The sequence below is a fragment of the Gopherus evgoodei genome, chromosome 2 (genome assembly GCF_007399415.2).
Source record: "Gopherus evgoodei ecotype Sinaloan lineage chromosome 2, rGopEvg1_v1.p, whole genome shotgun sequence".
In the NCBI taxonomy this organism is placed as follows: domain Eukaryota; kingdom Metazoa; phylum Chordata; order Testudines; family Testudinidae; genus Gopherus; species Gopherus evgoodei.
In genome coordinates, this window is record NC_044323.1 from 263234363 (window position 1) to 263261179 (window position 26817).

At 41.9% G+C, this 26817-nt stretch overlaps 1 protein-coding gene across 1 annotated transcript in view; it reads left to right on the forward strand.

The window, feature by feature from the left end:
* Positions 1–26817, forward strand: part of OXR1 (oxidation resistance 1) — a 488405-nt gene that overhangs the window by 56976 nt on the left and 404612 nt on the right. Inside the window, exon 3 of the mRNA XM_030553697.1 lies at positions 5108–5187. Within this exon, the coding sequence (XP_030409557.1) occupies positions 5171–5187 (17 nt within the window). The 5' untranslated portion in view covers positions 5108–5170. The remainder of the gene's footprint in view (positions 1–5107; positions 5188–26817) is intronic.

Here is a 26817-nt window from a genome sequence, read left to right on the forward strand (position 1 = left end):
TGGCCCAATGGAAGAAGGGGAATAGTGCCTTTATGAATGCACTTTTGAGGGATGAAGTAAAATGAATTGATTGTGTGCGGTTACAGTGCTTGGGGAGGGGTAGGGAGTTGATTGCCATGCAATGAAATTATGAAATGGTGGGGTGGGAGGTGTGGATTGATGTAAGGAAGTGATTGAAGTTTGGATTGCTGGAGGATTCTCGGGATCAGCTGGGAAGACCAACGCACTAACATCAACATTCTCTGTGCAGCCAACATCAGCAGTATAGAAGTGCAGGTCATGAAACACCAGCTCCACTGCGTACGTATGCCTGACACTCGCCTCCTGAAGCAAGTACTTGTCTCTCAGTTAAGTCAGGGTAGAAGGGCTCACGAAGGGCAGCGAAAGTGTTTCAAAGACAGACTGAAAGTACGTCTTAAAAAGGGAGGCATCAACCCAACAAACTGGGAGGGCTTGGCTCGGAACAGAACACAGCAGCGTCGCACCATACACCAAGCCACAGCCCACTTTGAGGAGAACAGACATGCTCATGAGACGGAGGAGGAAAGAAAGGGCACAACAGTCCAGCCAACAACTATGTCTCCTCCAAGATTAAACCTGCCACTTCTGTGGGAAAATCTGCAGGGCAAGAATTGGGCTCCTCAGCCACTTAAAAACTCACCAATGAGCCCCCTTGTCAGACATCATCCTCACATCAAGGGGTAGCTGAAGAAGCTATATGTACTGAAGAATAGTGTTTGCATACTAATTCCTAATTGTTCCTTATCATTTGTTTACCTCTATTTTAAATACACATTGAATATGATTTGATGCAGTGATGCAATAAACTTTGTTGATGAAATAAAAAGCTTTATTTATAAATATGTATTTTAAAAGAACAACATTTACCCATTGGCAGGCAGGCCAACTGCCAAAACCACACCAGTATACCTGTAACAATAGAACCTTAAAAGCCTGGAATAGGACAAGACATGAGATTATTCTCTCAAATAGCTCAGTGCAGGAGCATAGAAAAAATCCGTGGAATTTCAAGGGCATAAAATGTTACTTTTCCAGTGTAACTTTGATATATTGTGGGAGGGATGCTTCAAACTGCAAAAGCCTCCTGGACACAAGTTGATTCATTGCAGCAAAAGAAATGCAGAGACGATGATTAAAAATTCGAAGCTGTTTTTTGTTTTCTAAGAATTGCAGAATTAGTTGGGTTGGGAGTTGGGTGTGGTCAGTGGCCGTGCTACAAAAGCTTTTTCTATCATTTCAGGCCTACCACATTTTGGAGGACATAACAGTTCTTGTGGTGCCTGAATTGCAAAGGGAAATGTTATTCCAAGCTGCTAATGGAAAGCCTGCAGTGTATGCAATCAAAGTATTAAAATGTATATGAAGAGCACATCAGTGAGTGGAATGGGCTGCTCAGGTACTGAAGTGGCCCTGGAAAATGATGCGTTTCCCTGAAATGTGACTGTCTATCTGGAATTCCTGCTGCAGGGCAAGTTTGCAGCTATCAGCACCTAGGATTGGGTCAGAATTTGTGAGGGATCAGCAAGATTCTGTGTTAGTTTCCACGTGGCTTAGCCTGTTATAGCTGCATGCAAACACACAGAACTCCACACCCATTCTCCTTACCCGCAACACAGCGCATTTCTAGAAAAAAAATTCAAACTCCAGTCAAATTTGGCACAAATTACTTTGTCCCTATGGGCTGAATGGACTACCCATAATTGAAATGGACTAGCTTTGTAAATGGAAAACACTTCCCCGCCCGCCTGCAGTTCAGTGTTTCCAGGCAGCTTGTTACATGATAGAGTAGTTAAAGCACGGTGTATTTATGGGCATGGTAATATAAGGTGGTGGCTATTTTTAGGAAATAGGAATAGCCCTAGCAAAAATCTCTACCTTCTCAAGTAAAAATACACTTTCCAAGTGTTCTTACTGATTGCATTTCCCAGTCGCCATTTTGAACTGCATGTGGTGAAGGGGGAAGAGTGGGGGAAGCCAAGCTGCTGTTGGCATACAATCCACCATTAGCAGGTATGTGCTGCTAGCTGGTGCCTGTAATAACTTTTGCATTGTGTCATATATTGGCAATCCTTCCCATTACTGTATTAATAAACATTCAAATGGAGCCAGAAACTTGCCGGGCTCAGGAGCAGTTTTTGTCCCTTCTGTCTGTTGCCAGCTCCATGGTGGGTTGTTCCTGATGGAGAGCATCAAACAGCTCCTCCAAGTATGGTCTCAGGCTGTGTTGCTGGTTCTCCTGCTATAAAGCCTCCTTTGGGACTGATTTCAGCAACTGTAACTTCACAGTCCTCACTTGGCACCTGTTGCTGGGTCTCTTCAGTTCCCATGCTGGATTCTGAGGCCTGCAGGGTGCCATCCTGGCAGACCAGGTTATCCTGCACCTCTGTTGGCTCCGTGTTTGGCGCAGTGGCCAGCACCCAGTCAAACTTCTTGTAAAATGAGCATGACGTCAGCAAGTTGCCAGAGGCGTGGTTCTGGTCTCTGGTTGTGCTGTAGTCAGCCTTGAGCTACTTAATCTGCTCCCTGCACTGGTCACCGATCTGGTAAAATTGCAAAGCTGCCAGGTTCTTTACTATTTATTGGTATACATGGTCATTCCTGGTATTTTTACTGAAGTCCACTGTTTTGCTGGCCTTACACCAGAAATTTACCAAGAGCTGGCTGTACACCCCTGGCCATAAAGCAGGGTGCTTTACTAAAGACTCTTTTTGTTCAGTCTCTGTTGCAAACACAGGAGTCTCTCTTCTGGTGTGTTTGCAGCGTGATGGTCAGAAGATAATGGAAGGCTTAAACATTGACTCATTGAGCTGATGCATTCCACCAAGGAGGATTGCTTCTCTTTTCATTGGAGTTGATTGAAGATTCTTGGGATAGAGAGGAAAAGGAAATTGGCCTATGTGATTGTGGAATACTTTTGGCAGGCTCCCAGGACCGAAGTCGGAAGTGGGGGATGGGGAAGCAATGGGGCCCAAACCCTGGGTTCCAGATTGATATGGGATCAGACCATACACCTGTGTAGGGTCCTAGGTCTGAGCCCAAGTCTGAAGGATGTGTGTGTAGGGTCCTAGGTCCGAGCCCAAGTCTGAAGGATTTGTGTGTAGATGAAAGTGGGGTTTGGGCTTAACCCTGATTCTGAGCCCAGGCTTACATAGCAGTGTAGACATACCTTGAGTAGTTAAGTGTGAACTGTGCTTTATAAATCCTTACTATCTGTTTTACTAGTCATCTCTGTGTCCAAGAATTTCTCTTGCGCTCGCTTTTCTCTTTCCCCCGCGCCCATTGCTGTAGTAGTTTTCCCAGTACTGCGATTACGCTTATAGTTTCCTTTATCTTCCACCATCCTTTTAAAAACATGGATATCTGGGTCAGTGTCTCTCTACTCTCTAGGTTATACCGTTTTGAAGTGATAAAACTCTACTTAGTTACTAGGTCTTTAGTCTTGCTTAGAATTCTGACTTCAGAGATACTGGCTCTTGGAGCCCTTGTGTTGGTTGCAGTTTATTTTCTGTCTGTTATTATGTGACCCTAAGATTTCATTTTCCCATCGAAAATGTATATTTGTGCTGCTGCTTCTGCTTAAAGTTTGGTGCACATACTAGCCATACCAGGGCCCTGTTGTGTTAACTGCTCTACAGACTCAGAGCAGCCCTGGGCCCTGCCATAAACAGTTCACAATCTAATAAATACATGTAACTGCTCTTTCAAAAGTACCTAAGGTTCCACTGACTTTCAGTAAAACTTAGGCTCCTAAATGATTTAGGCACTTTTGAAAATTTTACCTGAGGCCTACAAGTCTTACTCTCTCTGGTACTATTTAAAAATGAAAAAAATCTCAGGCCAATTTTTTTTAAATTTTATTTTAATGCGTATCTAACGGTAGGTGGCTGAATAGGGAATTAGGAGCCTAAGTGGCCTGATTTTCAGAAGTGCTAAGTAACTATGAATACCAGGGCACTTTTATTTAGGTGACTACCTAAGAAACTAGGCATGGGATTTTCTAAAGTGCCTAAGATATAGTCAGGTGCCTGAAACCCATTGATCTTCAAAAAGAGCTGGTCACCAACTCCTTTGAAATTCCCAGAGAGGGAGCTTAACTTCAGTCATGTACTTTTAAAAAATCTCAATCCAGAACTCCAGGCACCTGACACCACTCAGTGGCTAGGAGAGCGATTGCACAGGCCGAGAATTTGCACAGGTTGATTACATTTGTGCTGCTTATCTAGGCGTGGTCTGCTGATTCTTTGAGAAAACAAGCATGGGAAAGAGGGGAAAGATCCCCTCCATCTTCTCTTTGCTGCTTTAAAAGTGGGGTAGCCATGCTGACAAAACCAGATACGCTGCAAGAGCACTGGATAAATTGAGACAAAAATTCCACTGCCCAAACCCAGCACAGTGAAACATGCAGCTTTAACAATCACTGCTTCCTCAGCCGGCGAGAACAAGACATTTTACCTGGAATGACTTGGAGATGGTTGTACTAATGTGAAATTCCCTCAAGCATTCTCTGAAATTAGGAAGGAGTTTATAGTTGAAATCTTCCCATCAATCACAGCTTTTTTCTAATGAACAAAACCATTTATATTAAGACTGCTTATTGCTGAGCATCTTTTGATTTCTTTCTTTTACATAGAAAAATCAACCAAACCTAGAGTATAACTCTTTTGTAGGCTGTGTCTTTTTGCCATGAATTGCAAACTTGAGGGGTGGAACTATTTTAGTACATGAACATCATTTTTCAGCATTTTCAGTTTTTATAAAAAAGGTTTTATCTTTTATTATTTAGCGATCAATCCTTGAGGTCCCTACTCAGTTTGCCTAAGTAAGGGCCAAGTAAGGAAGCAGTCATTGATATCAATGGCTGCTTTGCCTCAGGGAAGATTAACTAAAAATCTCAGGTTTCGGATCTACATCAGCATATATTTGGTTGCATGTATTTGCCTATTTCTGTAACACTTCTGAATGGTTGCTCATGAGTTCTGGTTAAAGAGGTTTTATAGTAAAGACATTCTTCAGGGCATTTACATCCATCTTCTACATGTCTTAGTCTGAAAATGTCTCTCTCTCTTTTCTTTTCTTTTTTGACCAGGTCAACTAGAACAGTCTCTGTAGTGCAGAACTCTCATAAATGTGAAGCAAACCATCCACCATTATGTTTGGCACTAAAAGGTCAGTCTCTGTATTCTGTTTTTCATCATTCAAAAAATGTATAGTGATTGTGACCATACTGTGAAGCGTTATTTGTGGTAAATATAATATTATGCAAGGTACATAAACAGGATACATTACTATTGTTGTTTTTATCTGTTTTTTCCCCTCCTGCTGTATAGTCCCTTAGTTCTTTTTCATTCAGGGAGCAATATATAAACAGAATTATATTACAGCTACCAGAAGCACAATGTGACACCTCTAATGTACGAAATAGAACATTTATATTAGTATCAGAGTACATCCAGCATTCAGAAGGAGAGATGCTGGAAATACACAAAATGGAGTAATACGTATCCCGTTTTCATGAGTGCAAACGTATCATTGCTGGGTCCATAGTAATGGGCTTCTAAAGCTGCAATTTTGTGGATTTCCATTTCTTGCTGATTATGTTTCAGGGTTGTGGGAAGTTAAAGCTTGTGCCAGATCAAATGATTCTACTAAATGTAATATTTATCCCATGAATTATGCTACAGTTAAACTGGGATTGATATTTGATTTATCAGTGACATAATTTAATCTGTAAACCACAGGTTTCAAAGCATTTTGTTCTTCTACTATCTCTTTATTTCTTCAGAGTTTTACAATAAAAGGCCAACAACAGGTTTCATCCATTTTATCCATCCAGTGGCCTTGGAATTTTATTCTTTTTATTCACCCTCAGATTGCATCTTAAATATTATGTAAATGAAAATTTTCCATACAGATTCCTTTCTGAAAGCCAAACACTTCTGTGTTGTATATGATAAGGTCAAATACATGCCAAGAATTATGTGAGGTATTGTTAGACCTTGGGTACAATAAGTTCTCACTGCCCACCTGTGAGATGCAGCTATTATGTAACATCTGTTTACTGTGTGTTCCCTACCTCAAACAGCTGTGCATCATGTACAATAGGTAAATGGTTCACTATATTCTGGAAGGATAGGGACAGAGTAGACCTTCCTGGCATACTGTAGATTTCTATGTATAAAGTGAGGAAATGCCTTTGACTAGAAAGATAAAAAGGGTAAAATGTGTCATCACACTGTGTTATTTTCAATAGATCGTGATCCCCTTGTTCAAATACTAGAAAATTGTAATGTGTTTAGGTCCAAATTTTGAAATGTGGCCATTAATTCTGGATGCCCAAATTTTGGGTGCTCATTTTAGAATACTCAGAGGTGCTGAACCTGCTAACCTCACAGGTTGACCCTTCCCCAAAAATCAGTGGGTACTTCTTTGAAAATTTCAGACTTCATATTTAATTGTCTGCTTATGGAAAAATACTGTTTGCAAGGAAATGTTGTGTTACATAAAACAGTTAACTTATGGAAAAAAAGAAGTAAGAGTTTGTTTTCCTCTAAAATGAAATCTGAATGAGTTCTAATATTGTGGTGCCAACTATAATACAAAAGAGTTATTTTTAACAAAATCACAGCACTTTGATTTAAAGCCTAAACTCTCTCATCATCAAATTGTCAAAAGCTACCAGGTATATTGTAGCTGAACTCTTTTATTTCTACCTATTGCTGTGTTTTATGTGCAAGGTTTGCATTCAGTGAATCATATCTATTTGAATTAGTCCTGACTGAATAATAAAGTTGAAAAAAGCAATTGTTCTATTAGAATAATTTTTTCGAACATGCAGCTTCTGAGGAAGGAAAATATTTCTAAGATGCTTTATCACAAGCCCCATTGACAACAGGTACTGACATTTTTAACAATAGATATGAAATCCCCTTCATTTCAGTTTAATTTAAGAGCTGATCCCATGCCTTTAAATACTAAACTGTCGTAAGTGTTTTCAGTATTCCATTCTCATCTTTTTTATTTACCATGCGAATTTCTCTGTGATTAATTGAATCTACAAAAGGCACCAGCATGGAACTAGTAGAGTTGAGTAGTTTTTCTCCCCAAATGAGTGTCTGATGTGATGTTTTATTCATGCTACATACTTACTCCAATTTTGCAAAAGCAATTTTTCATACTGTGGCCCAGACCATCCCTTTGTGGAAAAACCCGTAGAAGGGGAGTCTGGGGTAGAGTTTATATGAGCATTACCTTGCAGAGATCCCCTTCAGACTATCCTATTGGCATGGGTTGGGATTTTCCCCATCCATAGAAGAGCCTATGTGGTCTGCTGCCATACCTGGCAGTGCATCTGCGATTTACAGGAGGGTCTGGCTAATAGCTCTATCTACCTTCCATTGAAGGAGTTAGGCTACCAGGGATATCCCAGCTGTGACTATCTCTGGGTTCCCAAGCAGGGGCTACACAGAAGACATAGTATAACCCAAGGCTCCTATCTTTCTGAACTTATCCCATATGGCTAGAGGAGATTTCTATTCACTGGCCTGCAAACTCTCCATGCTGTCCCCCAGTACAGACCCTGCACTATACCATGATGTCAAGGGGGGAGCTGCCATGGAGGCAATTGCGGTCCCTGTATTCCTCTTTGTATCATACAGCACATTGACAGCACAATAATAAGTAAACCTGGAATAGGCTTCCATGGGAGGTTTTGGGATCCCCATCATTGGAGGTTTTTAAGAACAGGTTGGACAAACACCTGTCAGGATAGTCTAGGTTTACTTGGTCCTGCCTTAGCTCAAGGGGCTGGATTTGAGACTTCTTGAGGTCCCTTCTAGCTCTACATTTACATTCCTTTGATGCTAAATCAGTGCAGGCTCAAAATTTAACTTAATTGAAATTGTTAGTTTGGTTGGAAACATTTTCTGGATTCCGTGTGCATTTATAAACTCCATCAGTCCTTAATAAATTTGTAACAAGCATAGCTATAGCTGGTATTTATGAGGGAGACACATAACAACAATGGTTTGTGTCTTTGTGCTCTCTGCTGCTGGCTGTTTATTAGCAATTAACTAATACATTGTGGGCTGCTTTAGTTCCCCTTCCCTCCCCCCGTTAGATGGACCTGCATGATTCTCCTAAAGTGGAGACAGAGGACTTAGATGGAAGTCCACAGAGTTCAGGAAAGAGCTGGGGCAAGACTGGTGTGTTTCCTTTTTGGATAGATTGTAGAGGCCTTTGCCTTAGGGGAATAGGACTGGATACAACTGAAGATGATTACTTCCTGGAAAATTAGAAGCTGGATAAAAAAAGGGAAAGGTCTCCCTGACACACATGATCACAATCTCTTGTTGCAGGAAGTTGTGGGTGTTCTTTTTTGAGTTCTTCTTTGTGAAAACCCATTTGTTTCATTTAACTTTTGTCCATAAGATGTAGTTTTACCCTGAGGCAGATGAACAGTGAATACGGGCCAATCACTGTCCACTAAGTGTGTGTCTACACTCGTGCATGGTCATGTGCGTTATTGTGCCATAGCCCTCCTACTGTCCTCATCTGAAGTACATTCCTGAAGCTAGCATGCATAAGGGATATGGGTATGTGTACACCTCCGCTGTGGCATGGTCTTGCACTTCTATAGTGCAGTGTGGATTGGGGCAAGGAGTGTGCACCAGGTCACAGGTACTGATAGTCCTTTAGGGCTATTTGCCCAATGCACAGATCACTTTGCTGTCTGACGCTTACCAAAGGTATAAAGGTCCCTGATCGCCCATTGCCAGCAGTGCTGGGCTACACTGAGCAGTTTGTTCTCCTATGAACTGTACTGATCACCAGTGCTGACCATGGAGTATGTTCCAAGAGCTGCTGCCTGGTCTCTGGAGCACGCCAAGGTGCTGATTAATGTGTGGGCAGAATACTCCATCCTTCATAACTTTGCCTGTATCAGCAGGGACAAACACCTGTATTTGGAGATTTCACAGAGGCTGGAGGAGGCAGGCATTCACCAGACTCTATCCGTGTGCTGGGAACACATCAAGCACCTCAGGCTCCTGTACCAGAGGGTGAGGGACTCGTATACCCACTCTGGGAGAGGACTTAGCCCCTGCTAGCCTCATTGTACTGTGGGATGCTGGTGATGGGCAGTGTGAGAAGGCAGCCCAGGCCTCGGAGATAGTTCCAGAGGAAGCCATGGGAGACCCAGTGGATTCCACACATCTACCCGGCAGATCCTGTTGAGGAAGCCTCCTCTGAGGAGCCTGGGGAGGACCCCAAGCTGTGGCAGGAATGGGGATCCAAGTCTGGTAAGTTGTAATATGCCCCCAAACACCTGGTAAATATCCCCTCTTGCTCTGGTAATACATCTCTGAAGCCAGCCCCTTCTCCCTACCCATGCTCCACCCTGACATGGTCCCCAAACAAGACATGGCTGCAAAGGGGTGGTCGGGAGGGCTGTTCTCTGTTCCTCTTCCATGGGAACTCAGTCACTTTCCTCGTGAATTGCCAGCAAGTCCTGTAAATCTAATCCAGCAAATTTTTGTTTTAGACGAATTTGAAGCTGGTTCCTCAGGTTTAACGGCAGGACAAATATGCTTGGTCTCCCTTCAAAGCTCACCAAACTTCTCCACTCAGCAATATGAAGAGGGGTCACCACTATTAGAAACATCTCTCTTGCACAGGTGGCCAGGTGTTCTCCACAGTACTGGAAAGCCACTTTTCTTTTCCATTCTGGGGTAACTTCAGTACAGCTATGTTCTCCAAGTGATGGCCAGCTTTTAAAGAAGAGAAAGGTGACTTGGTAACATTACCCTAAAGAAACCAAACCCCAGCCCATGTAGTCCATCCATGCACTGTAAACTTTACATCTGAATAAAATTAATTCATGTATCTTACTATTTTTAACCTCAGCTCTTTCCTTGTGGGCTGCAAGAGTAGCCTGAAGGAAGGAGACTGTAACAGCTGTGTTCTTGGATTCTAAGTAGTATCAATGTTGTGGCCTTTGGCAGCACAGTTGTGTTATGTGTGGGGGAGGGGAGATTTAGGTACTTTCCAAAGAAAAATGAAATATAATGCTACCCTTGTCTTTGACTTGTTAGGACATTCTGATGCCAACAGAGAGCCTATTCCACTGGGAGGACAGAAGTGGCACTGCAGAGATAGCAGAGGAAGACACCAAAGGACTCTGGAGGACCTGCTTGTTGATATAGACAGAAGGAGTCAAGGGTAGCCAGGAGAGGATTGGGCTCGAAGGATGAGGCATTCCTGCACAGAGAGAACAGGATCTTGCACTCATGCAGTCTCTAGTCCAACTTGTGGTGGAATGCTTTTGAGTCCTGTCTGATGCCATGGACACTGCTCCTCTGTGGGAACAGGCACTACATGTTGCTCCTCCAGCTGCTGTGCAATCTGTTGCTGAAGTGGTGAATCCCAGTTCCCCTGCCAGGGAAAAGCATGCTGGACACCTGGCACCACATCCTCCTCAGTCACCTGAAACCCCTCTTGGAAGAATCCCTCCAGTGTATTAAGGAGGGGAATGATAAGCCTGACCTAGTCCCTATTGTCCAGCCTGTTTTCAGCCCCCAAATCCCACTCAGGACATGTCTACATTTGTCCTCCCATAGAATATTCCATGGCTGTCCCCCCCACTTGTCAGGAGGAGGGGGAGGTGAGGGGTGAGGAGATGTCTCCTGAGGGGATTTGGCTTTTTTTGTTTGTTTGTTCATTTGTTCTTATTACAAACTGTTCCATGTATGTCTGTAAATAAAAGTTACTGTTTCTTCACTTGTGTCTGTATCTTGTTTTCTGAGTATGATACTTGATATTTCCCAGAGATTTGGGGTTAGTAACAGGATTCGCAGCACGTGACCGTGTGATTTCTGTAAAAGTCTTGTGCCAAGGAAATGCTAACAATTCTATCCCTTCCCAACCCTTCCCCATGCACCTCAGCTATTAAGAAAAAATAAAAAAAGTTCATGGGTTCAGTGAAGTATACTGTGGTTGTCTAAAGCACCACAATGAAAAACAGAGGAGAATTTTATTGAGAAGTTTTTGTCTTGCTTAATAATAAAAGTGAATAGAAAGAAATCAGAACTAAACTAACAGTGAAGATACCTGACACCGAGCGGTATTTTAAGGACACATCCACCTGCACCAAACAAATACCACTGGCATCTAATGCCATGGGAGCAATCATAGAATTGTAGGACTGGAAGGGACCTCGAGAGGTCTTCTAGTCCTGTCCCCTGCACTCACGGCAGGACTAAGTATTATGTAGACCATCCTCTGTTTGTCTAACCTGCTCTTAAAAATTTTCAATTATGGAGATTCCACAATCTCCCGAGGCAATTTATTCCAGTGTTTAACTACACTGACAGTTAGGAAGTTTTTCCTAATGTCCAAATTAAACTGCCCTTGCTGTAATTTAAGCTATTGCTTCTTCTCCTGACCTTGGAGGTTAAGGAGAATAATTTTTCTCTTTCCTCTTTGTAACAGCCTTTTATGTACTTGAAAACAGTTATTATCCCCCCACCAGTCATCTCTTCTCCAGACTAAAGCTATCCGATTTTTCATTCTTCCCTCCTAAGTCATGTTTTCTAGCTCTTTAATAATTTCCGTTGCTCTTCTCTGACTTTTTCCAATTGTTCTACATCTTTCCTGAAATGTGGCACCCAGAACTGGACACAATACTCTAGTTGACACCTGATCAGCACATCAACTCTCTTGAACTGTTTTCCCTTTAGACTTGCCTTCCATGGGACCTTAACTACTAACTCCCTGAGTTTGCTAAAGTCTGCCTTCTTGAAATCCATTGTCTTTATTGTGCTGTTTTCCCTCCTATCATTCCTTAGAATCATGAACTCTCACATTTCATGATCACTTTCACCTAAGCTGTCTTCCACTTTTCAAATTCTCAACCAGTTCCTCCCTATTTGTCAAAATCAAATCTAGAACAAACTATCTCCTAGTAGCTTTCTCCACCTTTTGAAATAAAAAATTGTCTCCAATACATTCCAAGAACTTGTTGGATAATCTCTGCCCTGCTGTGTTATTTTCCCAATGGATGGCTGGATAGTTGAAGTTTCCCCACCATAACCAAGTCCTGTGCTTTGGATGATTTTGTTAGTTGTTTAAAAAACTCCTCATCCACCACTTCTTCCTGGTTAGATGATCTATAGTAGACCCATACCATGACATCATCCTTGTTTTTTAAACCCCTTTTATCCTTACCCAGGGGACTTTCAACAAGTCCGTCTCCTTTTCTATCTCAACCTCAGTCCAAGTGTATACAATTTTAATATACAAAGAAATACCTCCTTCCTGAACAAGCTGTACCCTTCTATACCAATATTCCAGTGATATGTATTGTCCCACCTGTGATGCCAACTAGATCGTAGTTGTTTATCACTAGCATTTCTAATTTTTCCTGTTTATTCCCCCATGATTTTCACATTAGTATACAGACATCTAAAATACTGATTTGATTCCCCACCTCCATTCTGTCTTGTCTCTACCTTATCCCTACTATGAAAGCCCATGTTCCCCTGGATTCCGACCCTTCTCTCAGGTCTCCATATTTTTGACTTAACTGTGGGCTTTTGTCTCCTGCTCCCATCGAACCTAGTTGAAAGGCCTCCTTTGTAGGTTAGCCAATCTGTAGCCAAATATGCTCTTCCCCATCCTCAATAGATGGACCTCATCTCTGCTTAGCAGTCCTTCTTCTTGTAATAGCATCCTGTGGTCAAGGAAGCTGAAGCCCTTCTGACGATACCATCCTTGCAACCAGGCTTTCACCTCCAGGATGCATCTGTCTCTTCATAAGCCCCTACCCTGGACCGGAAGAATTAAAGAGAACACTCTCTGTGTCCCCATCTCCTTCACCCTTATTCCCAGAGCCTTGTAGTTACGTCTGATCTGCTTAGGGTCACACCTTGCAATATCATTAGTGCCCACATGGATGAGTAGCATGGGGTAGTAGTCAGAGGGCCAGATGATCCTCAACAATCCCTCCATAACCTCTTGGATATGGGCCGCTGGCAGGCAGTATACTTCCCAGGATGCCATGTAGGGCTGACAGATGGGCGCCTCTGTCCCCTTCAGAAGCATCACCAACCACCAATACCCTACATTTCCTCCTGGAAGTGGTGGCTGCGATTCTACCAGCTTTGGGGGTTCATGGCTTCTCCTTCTCCACCTTTGGGGGTGATTCCTCATCACTTGTTGCTAGAGCAACATAATAGTTCTTCATCACCATGGTGGGTGTGTTGGGAGTAGAGGTGGAGCACTGCCTGCTGCCAGAAGTAACCAGCAGCCAGTGTCCTCCCCCGGTGGCATGATAGCAGTGCATAACACTTGATAAGAGCTACAGTGTCAGAGAGAACTGTGTGGAATGAATGTCTTAAGTCCCTCCCAGAACCTTACAGAACTGTTCTTAATAACTTTAAACAATGCTTCAGTGCTCCCTATAAAACAACTTAAAACAGAGCAGATAACATATGGCAAAACATTGCTATGGCATTAAAGTGCACTAACAGTCTCCACAGCACAAAACCACAGCCAAAGGTTTTAATCTCGAGGGTCCGCCCCCAAATGGCTGCTTTCAGTTAGTACATTACCTGTAAGGAATCAAAACCCATCAAAGTATCTAACAACGGAAATACGTGGCGGTGCTCAATTGAGAACTTTCAAGCAGCACCATAGCATCGCAATAGTGTACCTTGACAGTCCCAAGTCACCTTCTGACTCTCCAATGTTCTATTATGTATGAGCGCACAGCATCACAAATTTCCCTGGCCTGTTGGGAACCAGGAGCTGTGTGCACAGTGTGGGATTTGGCTACCTGTAAAGGTTTGGAAAACAGAAGTGCCCTGTGCCCAATCACTATAGCAGTATTCTCTTTTAGCCTCACATATATTATGCAAAGCACAGTATGCCACAATAATCTCAACTGTCTTGGCCATATTGGAATCCAGATGGGTCTAAAGGTGTCCCCAGTGGGTTTTCAGATTCCCCGACGCACACTGCACCACCATTCTACAGCTACTCAGTCTGTAGTCGAATTCCCTTTTTCTTGGATCAGCGATGTTGGGGTAAGGTTTCATTAGTCACAGTAGTAGAGGGCATATGGGATCCCCCAAAATATGTCTGCACAGAAACATTGTACATTGTCACATCGTTTTGTGGGAATAAAGTCCTTTCTTCCCTCCTGTAATACAGTCCCAACCTCCTAAGCACCCTGCTTTCATGGACCTTTCCCATGTGTCCCAACTTTGTGTTTGTGAACCGATCTCTGTGGTCTACTAAGCTAAGGAAAACCAGCAAGTGGTAACCTCTGCAGTTTACATATTCACTGACCCCTTTTGGTGGGCAAAGTATAGGGATGTGCGTGCCATCAATGGGCCTCCACACTGTTTGGAAAACCCATCCTCTGAAATCTTGCTATAATTTCAGGGACTTGGCTTATGGGAATCACCTGTGGGTAGATCACAGTATTGATAGTGTAGCAGACTTGCGTGACCTACAAAATAAAAAGGCGTCATATAAAAAATGGAAACTAGGTCATATTACAAAGGATGAATATAGGCAAATAACACAGGAATGCAGAGGCAAGATTAGAAAAGCAAAGGCACAAAATGAACTCAAACTAGCTATGGCAATTAAGGGAAACAAGAAGACTTTTTATCAATACATTAGAAGCAAGAGGAAGACCAAGGACAGGGTAGGCCCACTGCTCAATGAGGAGGGGGAAACAGTAACGGGAGACTTGGAAATGGCAGAGATGCTTAATGACTTCTTTGTTTCAGTCTTCACTGAGAAGTCTGAAGGAATGTCTATTATAGTGAATGCTTACGGGAAGAGGGTAGGTTTAGAAGAGAAAATAAAAAAAGAGCAAGTAAAAAATCACTTAGAAAAGTTAGATGCCTGCAAGTCACCAGGGCCTGATGAAATGCATCCTAGAATACTCAAGGAGTTAATAGAAGAGGTATCTGAGCCTCTAGCTATTATCTTTGGGAAATCATGGGAGACGGGGGAGATTCCAGAGACTGGAAGGGGGCAAATATAGTGCCCATCTATAAAAAGGGAAATAAAAACAACCCAGGAAACTACAGACCAGTTAGTTTAAGTTCTGTGCCAGGGAAGATAATGGAGCAGGTAATCAAAGAAATTATCTGCAAACACTTGGAAGGGGGTAAGGTGATAGGGAATAGCCAGCATGGATTTGTAAAGAACAAATCGTGTCAAACTAATCTGATAGCGTTCTTTGATAGGATAACGAGCCTTGTGGATAAGGGAGAAGCGGTGGATGTGATATACCTAGACTTTAGTAAGGCATTTGATACAGTCCTCGCATGATATTCTTATAGATAAACTAGGAAAGTACAATTTAGATGGGGCTACTATAAGGTGAGTGCATAACTGGCTGGATAACTGTACTCAGAGAGTAGTTGTTAATGGCTCCCAATCCTGCTGGAAAGGTATAACAAGTGGGGTTCCGCAGGGGTCTGTTTTGGGACCGGTTCTGTTCAATATCTTCATCAACGATTTAGATGTTGGCATAGAAAGTACGCTTATTAAGTTTGCGGACGATACCAAACTGGGAGGGATTGCAACTGCTTTGGAGGACAGGGTCAAAATTCAAAATGATCTGGACAAATTGGAGAAATGGTCTGAGGTAAACAGGATGAAGTTCAATAAAGATAAATGCAAAGTGCTCCACCTAGGAAGGAACAATCAGTTTCACACATACAGAATGGGAAGAGACTGTCTAGGAAGGAGTATGGCAGAAAGAGATCTAGGGGTCATAGTGGACCACAAGCTTAATATGAGTCAACCGTGTGATACTGTTGCAAAAAAAGCAAATGTGATTCTGGGATGCATTAACAAGTGTGTTGTAAACAAGACACGAGAAGTCATTCTTCCACTTTACTCTGCGCTGGTTAGGCCTCAACTGGAGTATTGTGTCCAGTTCTGGGCACCGCCTTCCAAGAAAGATGTGGAGAAATTGGAGAGGGTCCAGAGAAGAGCAACAAGAATGATTAAAGGTCTTGAGAACATGACCTATGAAGGAAGGCTGAAAGAATTGGGTTTGTTTAGTTTGGAGAAGAGAAGACTGAGAGGGGACATGATAGCAGTTTTCAGGTATCTAAAAGGGTGTCATCAGGAGGAGGGAGAAAACTTGTTCACCTTAGCCTCCAATGATAGAACAAGAAGCAATGGGCTTAAACTGCAGCAAGGGAGATTTAGGTTGGACATTAGGAAAAAGTTCCTAACTGTCAGGGTAGTTAAACACTGGAATAGATTGCCTAGGGAAGTTGTGGAATCTCCATCTCTGGAGATATTTAAGAGTAGGTTAGATAAATGTCTATTAGGGATGGTCTAGACAGTATTTGGTCCTACCATGAGGGCAGGGGACTGGACTCGATGACCTCTCGAGGTCCCTTCCAATCCTAGAGTCTACGAGTCTATGAGACTGTACAATTACTGCCCTGACAGTTGACTTCCCAGTCCTAAACTGGTTGGCAACTGGCCAGTAGCTGTCAGGTGTTACCAGCTTCTGAAGGCCATAACCACCTACTTCTATACTGGTATGGGCTTCTGAAATCAAGTGGTCTGGCACTGGAGAGTTGTGAGAACAGCTTGCACCAACTTCATGACTGCCTGCTTCCTCATTCTGAAATTCTGCAATCACTGTTCGTTATCCCCGTTTTCCAAGACTGTGTTCCCACCACACTATGCTGGTTGTCTGGGATCAGAAGTGGAGTTCCACCTATGGCATTCAACACATCTGTTTCATGAGACACAAGTGGATTTTCATTCCCCTTCCCCTGGTCAGCCAACTTTGCTGTCTGAAATCTCTTTGGACTGATTCAGTCCAGAGTCCAGCATTGCACCACATGAACATTTGCCGAATGAGTGGGAGCAGAACCACATCTTCACAGACTTACTTCATCTCTCCAATGGAATTTGGCAGAAGGGCGCGATGTCAGAGAGATGCAGGAGTGCTCGATCAATTTTTTATAATGTACGTGCTGACAGCCATTGAACCAAACTACAAACCTTGTATATAATGGAAATTCTTCAAGCTAGGGGGTGCGACATCACACCTAGTTCCAGTACTTATGAGAGGTTCCGTTGTCAAATGTGTGTAGGTGATGCACAGTGCTAACAATATGCAGCAAATCTGTTCATAGAGCATCTCCTGTGATGCACAGGAATCTGGGATACTGCCCTTGAAATGTTAGCGCTAATGATGCATATTGAAAAGGGGCATGGTGGATGAGGTTACATACACCTGTGTGCAGAGTGTACCTGTGCCTAGCACTGCGTATGTGAACACTTGGTGCAAGTATGGAGAACACGCACAAGTAACTGTTCACTTGAAAATATAGACATACCACTGCCCCCTAAGGGTAAATTAAAAGAAAAACTGTTCCGTTTTGCATTGTCATGCTTTCAACCATCTACTAAAGGGTCTTCTGGTTAAAAATGTAAGCATCAGACTAGCCTTTTGTACCATTGTAAATCCTGAGATTGTATTGTACCATTGTAAATCCTGAGATCCTTTTCTGCGGTTAGCCCCAGAGCCGTCAAACCTGTCACTTTGTAACTTCTCTTGTTTAATGTCACCACTTTGCTTTGTAGTTTATTGGTAGAGGAAAGAGGCATTAGTGTCCACTGCCTACACCAAAGATTGAAACACCATATCATCCCATTCATCGTTAATCAGAACTCCCCTTTGAACTGGATAGTTTTCTGAAAAAGAGATGGGATGATACAGTCCACAGCATTATGCTTGAGGCTTGATCCTGATTAATTCTATTCCCATGAGTAGTCCCATTGCTTTCACATAGTGGGCATCTGTGCCACATGTTCTGTGAAACCAAACACTGCATTTATGCCTGAGATCACTAATGGCTTTGTAAGGTATGTTGCGTTTTAAAGTAAATTTGTGGCTTAACATGTAGTCTGAGGTTCATATATAGACCTTTGGCCTCACTCCCTATGCCAGTTGCCACTGAAGTGCTGAGGAATCTCAGAGTGGGCAAGGAACACTTCCCAGTGCAAGTAGAGTACCGGCGTAAGGGCACGAGAGCTGAGAAAGCATTGTTCTAAGTCAGCCATATAAATGTTGGCATACTGAGGGGTATAGCAGTTTTGCTGACTTGAAGGTATAAATTGTCTCCAAATCTGAAATAGTTATGGGTGAGGACAAAGTCACAAAGTTCAGCCACCAGGTTTGCCATGATGGTATCAGAGATGCTATTCCTTATGACTTATAGTCCATCTTTGTGTGGAATGTTGGCATAGAGGGCTTCTATATCCATAGTGGCTAGGATAGTGTTTTCTGAAAGATCACCAAAGGATTGTTGTTTCCTCAGGAAGTCAATGATATCTCGAAGATAGCTGGGACTGCTGGTAGCGTAGGGCATGAGGAGAGAGTCTACATAGCCAGATAATTCTGCTGTCAGGATGCCAATGCCTGAGATGATAGGGCATCCAGGATTCCCAGGTTTATGGATTTTGGGTAACAGGTAGAATACCCCTGTAGATTTGTAGATTTGTTCCTGTGCTGCTTTAGGGAGTTTCTTGAGCAGATGGTGTACCTTCTTTTGGTAATCCACAGTGGGTTCAGAGGGTAAGGGCCTGTAGAATGTCCTGTGGGGTCAGAGAGTTGTCTAGCAGCCTCTTGTTCATATTCCAACCTATTCAGGATGACTACAGCACCTCCTTTGTCAGTCTTTTTTCTTATGATGTCAGAGTTGTTTCTGAGGCTGTGGATGGCATTGTGTTCTGCATGGCTGAGGTTATGGGGCAAGTGATGCTGCTTTTCCACAATTTCAGTTGTGCATGTCGATGGAAGCACTCTGTAGAAGTCCAGTCTGTTGTTTCTACCTTCAGGAGGAGTCCACGCAGAATCCTTCTTTCTGTAGTGTTGGTAGGAAGCTTCCTGTGTGTTAGTGTGCTGTTCACCTTCGAGTGACTGGCTTTGCAACTGTAATAACATTCTTTTAATGTAGTATTTTTGTGTGTAATCTAGATTAGATTCTCTAGACTAACTTCTGAAGGCAGCACAGACTCTCAGTGACTGACCGGAGGTCCAGCTTCTGGTAGCATTAGATTTGTTCACATTGTCGCCTTTAAATTTTGCACATCCCCATCCCTCTCATTTTTCACCATATCTGGCCTTTCCATTTTTCCTTCCTTTTTCCTTTCCCTAACTCACGTCCCCTCAGCCTGTCCTCTCAATTCTTAACTTCAGTTCTAATAGGTAAAGAAAATATCTAGGTAAGAAGTACGAGGATGGGAATGGGGAAGGGAAGAAAACTGGAAAGGAGCCATGAGAATGTCATGTCTTATTGCTTAAAAGAAAACACTGTCTCTGTTTATCAGAGACTTATATAACATTGACCAAATGCATTTATATTTGAAGATATGGTTACAATATTTTGATAAAAAGTGACTAATTGGTAAGACTTTGGGGGAAAGATTCTTCCAAACCCCTTAAAGCAAGTGGTCTGAGACACTTGTGAATAAATTCTGCACATGCCACTGCAAATCTTGTTTTGCCTACCATTTTCTGTTGCCACCACCAGCAGCCCTGGCATTTTGTTGGTTGAGTGACAATACAAGCCCCCTTTCTCTCAGCTCCAATACTCTCAGCTCTAAACTCAGCTCCATCACTATGATGACCAAAGTAACAAATGTCAAGGTGTAGCTGATGCTTCTCAAGCAGGGCCATCTGGCTCCTTTCAGCCTCTGCAGCTGCTCCAAGAGCTTTTAAGATGCCTGTGCTATTATCATGAAGATGGTTAAGGGAATGGCTGGACAACTTTGCCCTCCTGACAACAAAATTTCTTTTGACTCATCTTTGCTGTGCTTAAGCCAATGGTATGTTAAAGTACAAGTTCCTTGCATAACCCCAATGATATCCACAAGGCATATTTATAGAACAATAATAAAAAAGTTCCAGGTGGTATGTATTTGGCTAAACTATTGATATTTAGTTAAAATCGTGGGCCCGGCTGAAGTGAATAAAAATTTTGCCAAGCCACGATTTTGACATTAGAGACTGCCTTTACTTACAGATATTATGTAGATCTGCATATATTATGGTCATACAGAAAAAATTCACTATTTTTTCTTTTGCTTAGCACAGTTTGGAGGAGAGATGAAAAGTGCTTAATTGATAAGACTTGAGATATGCTGAAATCAATGAGAACAGAGAGTACTTAGGTCCTGACTCAGCAGTCCATCCCTATCCAGAAAAGCACTTAAACATATACTAAGTACTTTACTGAATAGGGGTAGACTTAAACATGTGCTTAAATTCTTTGCTGAATTGGGCCCTCAGTGCTTTGTTTTGAGTCCTTAGTATGCTAATAATTAGCTCTGATTCTGGATATAGCTCCAATTTTACTAGAACTGTTGTTCTTGTCAGCTTTTGGCCTCAAAATATCTGGAATCTCATGAGTACAATTTATCTTAATGGCAACATCTTTGAGATCTGCTGGTCACACAAGATACCAGCCATGATCGTTGAATTTTACTGAGACTTTTTCTCAAGATGATCAGTGCTGTGAAACCTGAAACCTAGCCCTAATTTGGAGCAATCCTAGTTTCCTCTTAATCTGAATATGAACCCTCCCTCCCCAACCTATCTGAAATGCACATGTCTGGTAACCAGTGTCTGATATAACACAGCAGCAGTCTCTAGGCAGGATCACAATACAAATAATAACTGCCTATTCTCTTTCAGATATAGAAATAACAGCACTTCATCTTTGGCCAAAAGGAGACGTTTCCTGATTAGGATGTCTAGTAACTTGCTCACTTAGGTATTTTTCTGCTGCTTTCTGCTGCCCTCTAAGCATCACAAGTGCATTGTAATGAAATTTTTTGTAATATTTTGCAGGTTTTTCAAACACTCCTTGCAATAAATATTTTTTTAGTTATGTTCATTTCTTCAAGTGCTTTTTTGTCCCAGCCCACAAATTATTACAAAGTCTTTCATTTGTCTTTTTGAACCTTTACATCATAACAAGAAATCCCAACAATCTGATTTTTTTGGTGATTTCTGTGATGTAACTGTAATAGCTGCATCCAGTAACAACTGCATTTTTATTTTATTTTATTTTTGTGTATAATGCCCTAAGGGTAAATTTTGAAAGTGGAGAATAGGAGCAATCTGCACAGATGTTATTTGATAATGGGATTTGTTCATGCAGTTCTCTAGCACCTTTTAAAGGCTCAGATTGGTGATTTACTTTATTATGACGTTCTAGAAGATAACTGGTGTAGTATCTTCAGTGAGCATTTGGTAACATGAACCTGTCAGAAGCAACTAAGCGACTGTGTCTGAGACTGTATTGCACCAACTGCAGATGGTACAGATGGTAGACATATGTTGTCTGCTGTATATTTTTATAGGGTCTGATCATAAATCATCCTTTTCATTGATACTTTAAACTTCTTTTCATTAACTTAAGGGAAGAGTTAGCACTGCTGGTTTTCTGGCAGGGAGTCTACCTACAACTTGGTATGCCTTGTGTGTCTAGCTAATGGTGCTTTAATGGAAAGTTTTAATTAAGCACATGTCTCTGCATGCAGAGAGGAAATCAAAGGCTTTTGGGAAACTATTCCAGACTCACTTTTGTGAGAGCACCAAATGAATTTAAATTAATTGGAATATATTTTTTAAATATTGCTGGAGAAAGAGAGAGCAGCTGCTATGTAAAGGAAGGTTTACAAATGTTAGTCTGTAGACATTTCTCTTATACCCCATTTTTTTTTCCATATCTGTTGGAAAATGTCAATGAACGCAGCAGCATTATTCAGAGCAGTGATGTTAGATACAGGAGGACTGTGGCTGACAACTGCCAGTTTGTATTTCATTATCCTTCTAAATTTTAACTAGCTTGGGAATACTGGTAGCCGATGTAGTCAGTGGTAAGGATATTTTTGATTTGCTATTCATGCAGCAGTTCCTAGTCCACTAAACATCCAAGTATATAGTGTTGCCATTTTATTGCAAGTTACGTGATATTTGTATTGTTCTTAAAGCCTAAGGTCTTGGAGTCAGGTGGCTTACAGGTCAGTTTTTATTTAACAAAAATGTCAGTTCATAGCCCTCAAGATTGCAGAGGAAAATTTGAAAACAGGAAAGGAGTGTAACTACAGCCACAAGGCAAACATATGTTTTTTAATAATATGATTTTTCATCCATTCATTTGTGGAGATCTGAGTCATGATTTTTGAATGCTTGTGGTTGGCAGTGCTGAGTATGGGCTGATCATGCCTATCTGTTTCGAACAAATGACAATGCTAAGGAATACAGTTTTAATCTTGGACACAGTGCCATTGTGCTAGGCACTGGGCATACACATCATGTGAGACAAAATCTATTTGTCTTGATCACCAGAGTCTGTTCATGTCCTCTGTTGGCTTTGAGTGTAGCCAGAAACAACATTTATTCAATTTTAAATCCCTCTGTGGGCCAACACCAATATGCGGCCTAAATGCTTATAGAGCTTTCTCAGGGGCTGGCCCAAGGCTGTGGGACAAACTCCCACAGGAACTCAGGACCATCACAGATTCGCCACCTTCCAATCCTAGTGCACGGTGCACTTCTCTGACCTCCCTTCTCTAATACAAATACAGAGCAGCATGAACATATAAAAGAAAAAAAACATCAAAAACCCTGCCAAAACAGTGTACCGTGAACACAGTTTTTCCCCTAGGAAGAGGATGAGAGAGGGAAGGAACCATGTGTGACAGATGTTAGTCTTGTCGCTGAATGCACTCAATACTGCAGGGATGAGAATGGTGTAAGAACCTAGACAGAATGACACTCACGCTGCTGACAGCCACTGAGTGTCTGCACAAGGAGCTAAATGCTTTTCCCGCTTCTATTCTATTGGAAGACGATGGAGCATTCAAAGATTGTTTTTTAATGCAGACTCCTTGTGATTTGTACTGGCAACCAAACCACCAATCTGGTCAAAAATTACCCTATTTTATTTTTGTTTCTCAGCATTATAGACAGAATAGTTTTGTGATCCTGCCCTCTTTGAACTACATGACAAAAACGTTCAAAATCATGTTTGTTTTCCTGAGGATGTGAAATTTATAAAAGATTTTACAGCATTTTTCTAATATCCTTTACCAATCCCATGGATATTTATGTAAAGGTTAATTTGATTACATAAATGGGTAGGGCAGGGCTGTTTCTTACACTGAACATAAGAACATAAGAACGGCCATACCAGGTCAGACCAAAGGTCCATCTAGCCCAGTATCCTGTCTACCAACAGTGGCCAATGCCAGGTGCCCCAGAGGGAGTGAACCTAACAGGTAATGATCAAGTGATCTCTCTCCTGCCATCCATCTCCATCCTCTGACAAACAGAGGTTAGGGACACCATTCCTTACCCATCCTGGCTAATAGCCATTTATGGACTTCACCACCATTAATTTATCCAGTTCTATTTTAAACGCTAGTCCTAGCCTTCACAACCTCCTCAGGTAAGGAGTTCCACAAGTTGACCTGTGCACTGCGTGAAGAAGAACTTCCTTTTGTTTGTTTTAAACCTGCTGCCTATTAGTCAATCACTGTTTAAATTCTAGTCACCAGTGGCTGGTGAGAACAACAACAAAAACAATACCCTTATGTATATTAAGAGCAAAAAAAAATTACTATTTAAAGGTTTGCTTATAAGAATAGAATAAGAATTCGTCAAAGGGTTATAAGAGTTAGTATTAGCTCTAGTTTAAGAGCAGCTCAGTAATTAGTGGAAAAACTTAGAGGGGAATGTGTTCTGGGAGGAGATGGGAATAGCATGGAGTTTACTATTATAAGCCATGGCTGAATAGGAAAGGGAAGGTCCTTGATATTTTTGGTACTGTTCTCAGTGCTGATATTTCTCACCCCATATATAGGCCAAACCTCCCCCACTCCTCCAAAAAACAAAACAAAACAGCCTTCTATCCCCCCCCAAAATCTTCTGCTCCTCTTTATAATGTCTGGAAGTCTGTAGGCAACAGTCCCCCTATCCCCTATCTTTTTCTTTTTTAACAATAGTATTTAGGTTCTTCCTGCCCTGGGAGAGTTAGTAATGGCCAGAGATTTTACAAAATTATGACACCACAGGAGTCAAAGAACTGAAAGCTGAGCAGCTCTGAGGAGAAGGGTGTTTTAGTTAGATAGTTTAGAGCTGTTTGATTTTTGTTTGTTTTTGATATCAGGTATTTAATTTCAGTGTTTAACAGACTTTTTGGCAGGTAGACATCTTTGTTAAAGATTCTACAGCCTACTTCTTTAATTAAAGTGCAGGAGCTCACAATACACATGCTTTAAAACCCATATGAGTTCCTCCAGGAAAACCTGAAAGACCAAATTTAACATTTCTGATATTTCTAAAGCCAGTCAAACAAACAAAATAACCAAATACCAAAAAACCTTTTATTTCTTCTTCATATACTATAAAGAAGCAAAAAAGGACACAACACCAATTATTTTAGAACTCATAGCTGGATGTTTATAACAACTTGCCCCTTTTACATAATCATATTTCAATAAATCTAAGACTAGGGTCTTGGGGGAAAATAAGACTTTAATCATCTGCAGGCGTAGTCTCCCCTTCATATGGCACCTTACTCGCTTTGACTAGAGAATAAATCATGGCAATATTTTAAACCTGCCCTTTTCTGAGAACCCTCCTGGTTGTGTGATTGTCCTTTTGGAGGAGGTTGTGATACTTCTTTACTTTAGGTCATTCCAGTCAAGAATGCAAATATCATTTTATGGTATTGCACTTTTGTTCCTTATATGCCATTAAGTACTCTATAAAACTATGTTCCTAAAATGAAGCAGTACTTCTTGGGTAGGTGATCATAACGTGTCGGACAGTGGCCATAAGCTGTGATAAAGGCCTCAGGAAACAACTTCTGTATGCTGTGGAATACCAGCATCTACCATGGAGAAGCATAAAGCATGTACAAGTACAACTGGAGCAGTAAGCCTGAATTATCAGAAAAGAAAATCCCATGACTTGTTAACATTTTCCCCATTAAAAATTACCAAAAACTTACCATGATTTAGGAATTTCTAGTCGATATACCGGTAGTCTCTTTACTAGGGAGGCCAAGAACTTTACAGGATTAAAGACTACGTTAGCAGTTTCCCCGGAGCTTGAATATTCCACTCTATTTTCATACCTTTAATAAAAAATAAACACATACACACTGCATGCAGGCAAGGAACTTGACTGGTACTCTGATCTCCAGGGAAAAGGTGCCATGAATGTAGGAGTAGGATACTAGGGCTGGGGTAACAATTGACTGTGGAGCACAGTGCTGATGGGCAATGTTTGACCCTCCTGAATAAAGCAAGAGATACATAGCATTGGGAGATGTAAAGGTTAATTTTTTCATGAGCTGTTTCCACTCCAGCACGGTTCTTCTCAGTGAGGCACCAACGGAGCCTAATGAATAGCTCAGCTAAATTTTCTGAGGTAAAGCCTCTGCTGGATTGAGAGTCAAGGACCTTGACAAATTATTATATATGAATATTGATAATGAAAATGTTGATTTGCGAATTGTTTCTTGATTGTGATATGTGTGTGTTTATTACAAGAAGGCTCCATAAGTACAAATATAGTTCTAATCTCTCTCGTTTTCTGCCAGGATAAGGAAAAGATTGTGTAGGAGGTGAGGGATTTAGTTCGGATTTTCTTGATGATCATGTTGTAAGAAGTTTGTGTGCCCTCGTCACTGACATTGTATATCTTGAAAACAATTTGACCTGACATGTACAATTGTGTTTCCTCTTCATTGTTACTTTGTGGCAGATGGCTGCAGTTAGTAATGTTGTTTAGGGCAGAAAGCCATTAATCCAGCCACAAGTCTGCAGACTGGTAACAGTCACTCAGATGTAGAAAATGATTCTCAGAAATGTAGCAGCACGTTTTTGTTTGTTTGTTTTAAAAAATCTTTAAAAAAACTGAGAAGAAATAAGAAAACTTAAGTACCCCTGTGCCCTCCCCCAAATTAATCATAACAAATTTGACAACAGGAGGTAAGGGAAGAGGTAAGGGAAAATCTCCTGTACAAGCTTTTCCTGCTCTTTTGCAACAGGTTAGCTTTGGATTGATGTGCGTGCACAATGCACATGGCATTTTCCAGGACCTATTGTAAAAATCTGCCTCTTGAAAACTAACTTTCCACATAGACCATATGGACTAGATTGTCTTGTCCACTAAAGTCACTTTGAACCACTTATGTGGAGCAAGTGGCCTTAAAACAGCTGGGGATGGTCAGTGGAGAATCCATTGTGTGCAAGGGAACTCTGCTTGTGCAAACCTGGTGAAGACAGCTCTGACTCCTATTCCACCACCACCACCCAGTGCGAGCGGAGGGTGGAATGCGTCAGGGTTGTTCTGGGAGTGGGACAGGACAGGGCAGGAAGGGGAGAAGGTGTGGCAGAGCATGACCCTCCAGTGGCATAAGTCAGCACTCCTGTGCAACTCAGAATTAGCTATCACCATTTCCCTGAATGCCCATAGAGAGTAACTTGGGGCCCTGGTACATCATGTTCACTGGGGCCTCATCCCCTTCCCTTTATTTACACAGACCTTACAGATGTTTTGGGAGCTCCTGTGAGCTCAGAGGCCCTGGTATAGTGGTCCCTCCTTTCCCCCCTTCTGTCAACCTGCCTCCCTGTGACTGACTTCTCTCCATTGTATCCAAGCCCAGCTCAGACAGAGTAGAGAATCAGCACTCATATATCTAGAAGAATAGTCTGTCTCTACAT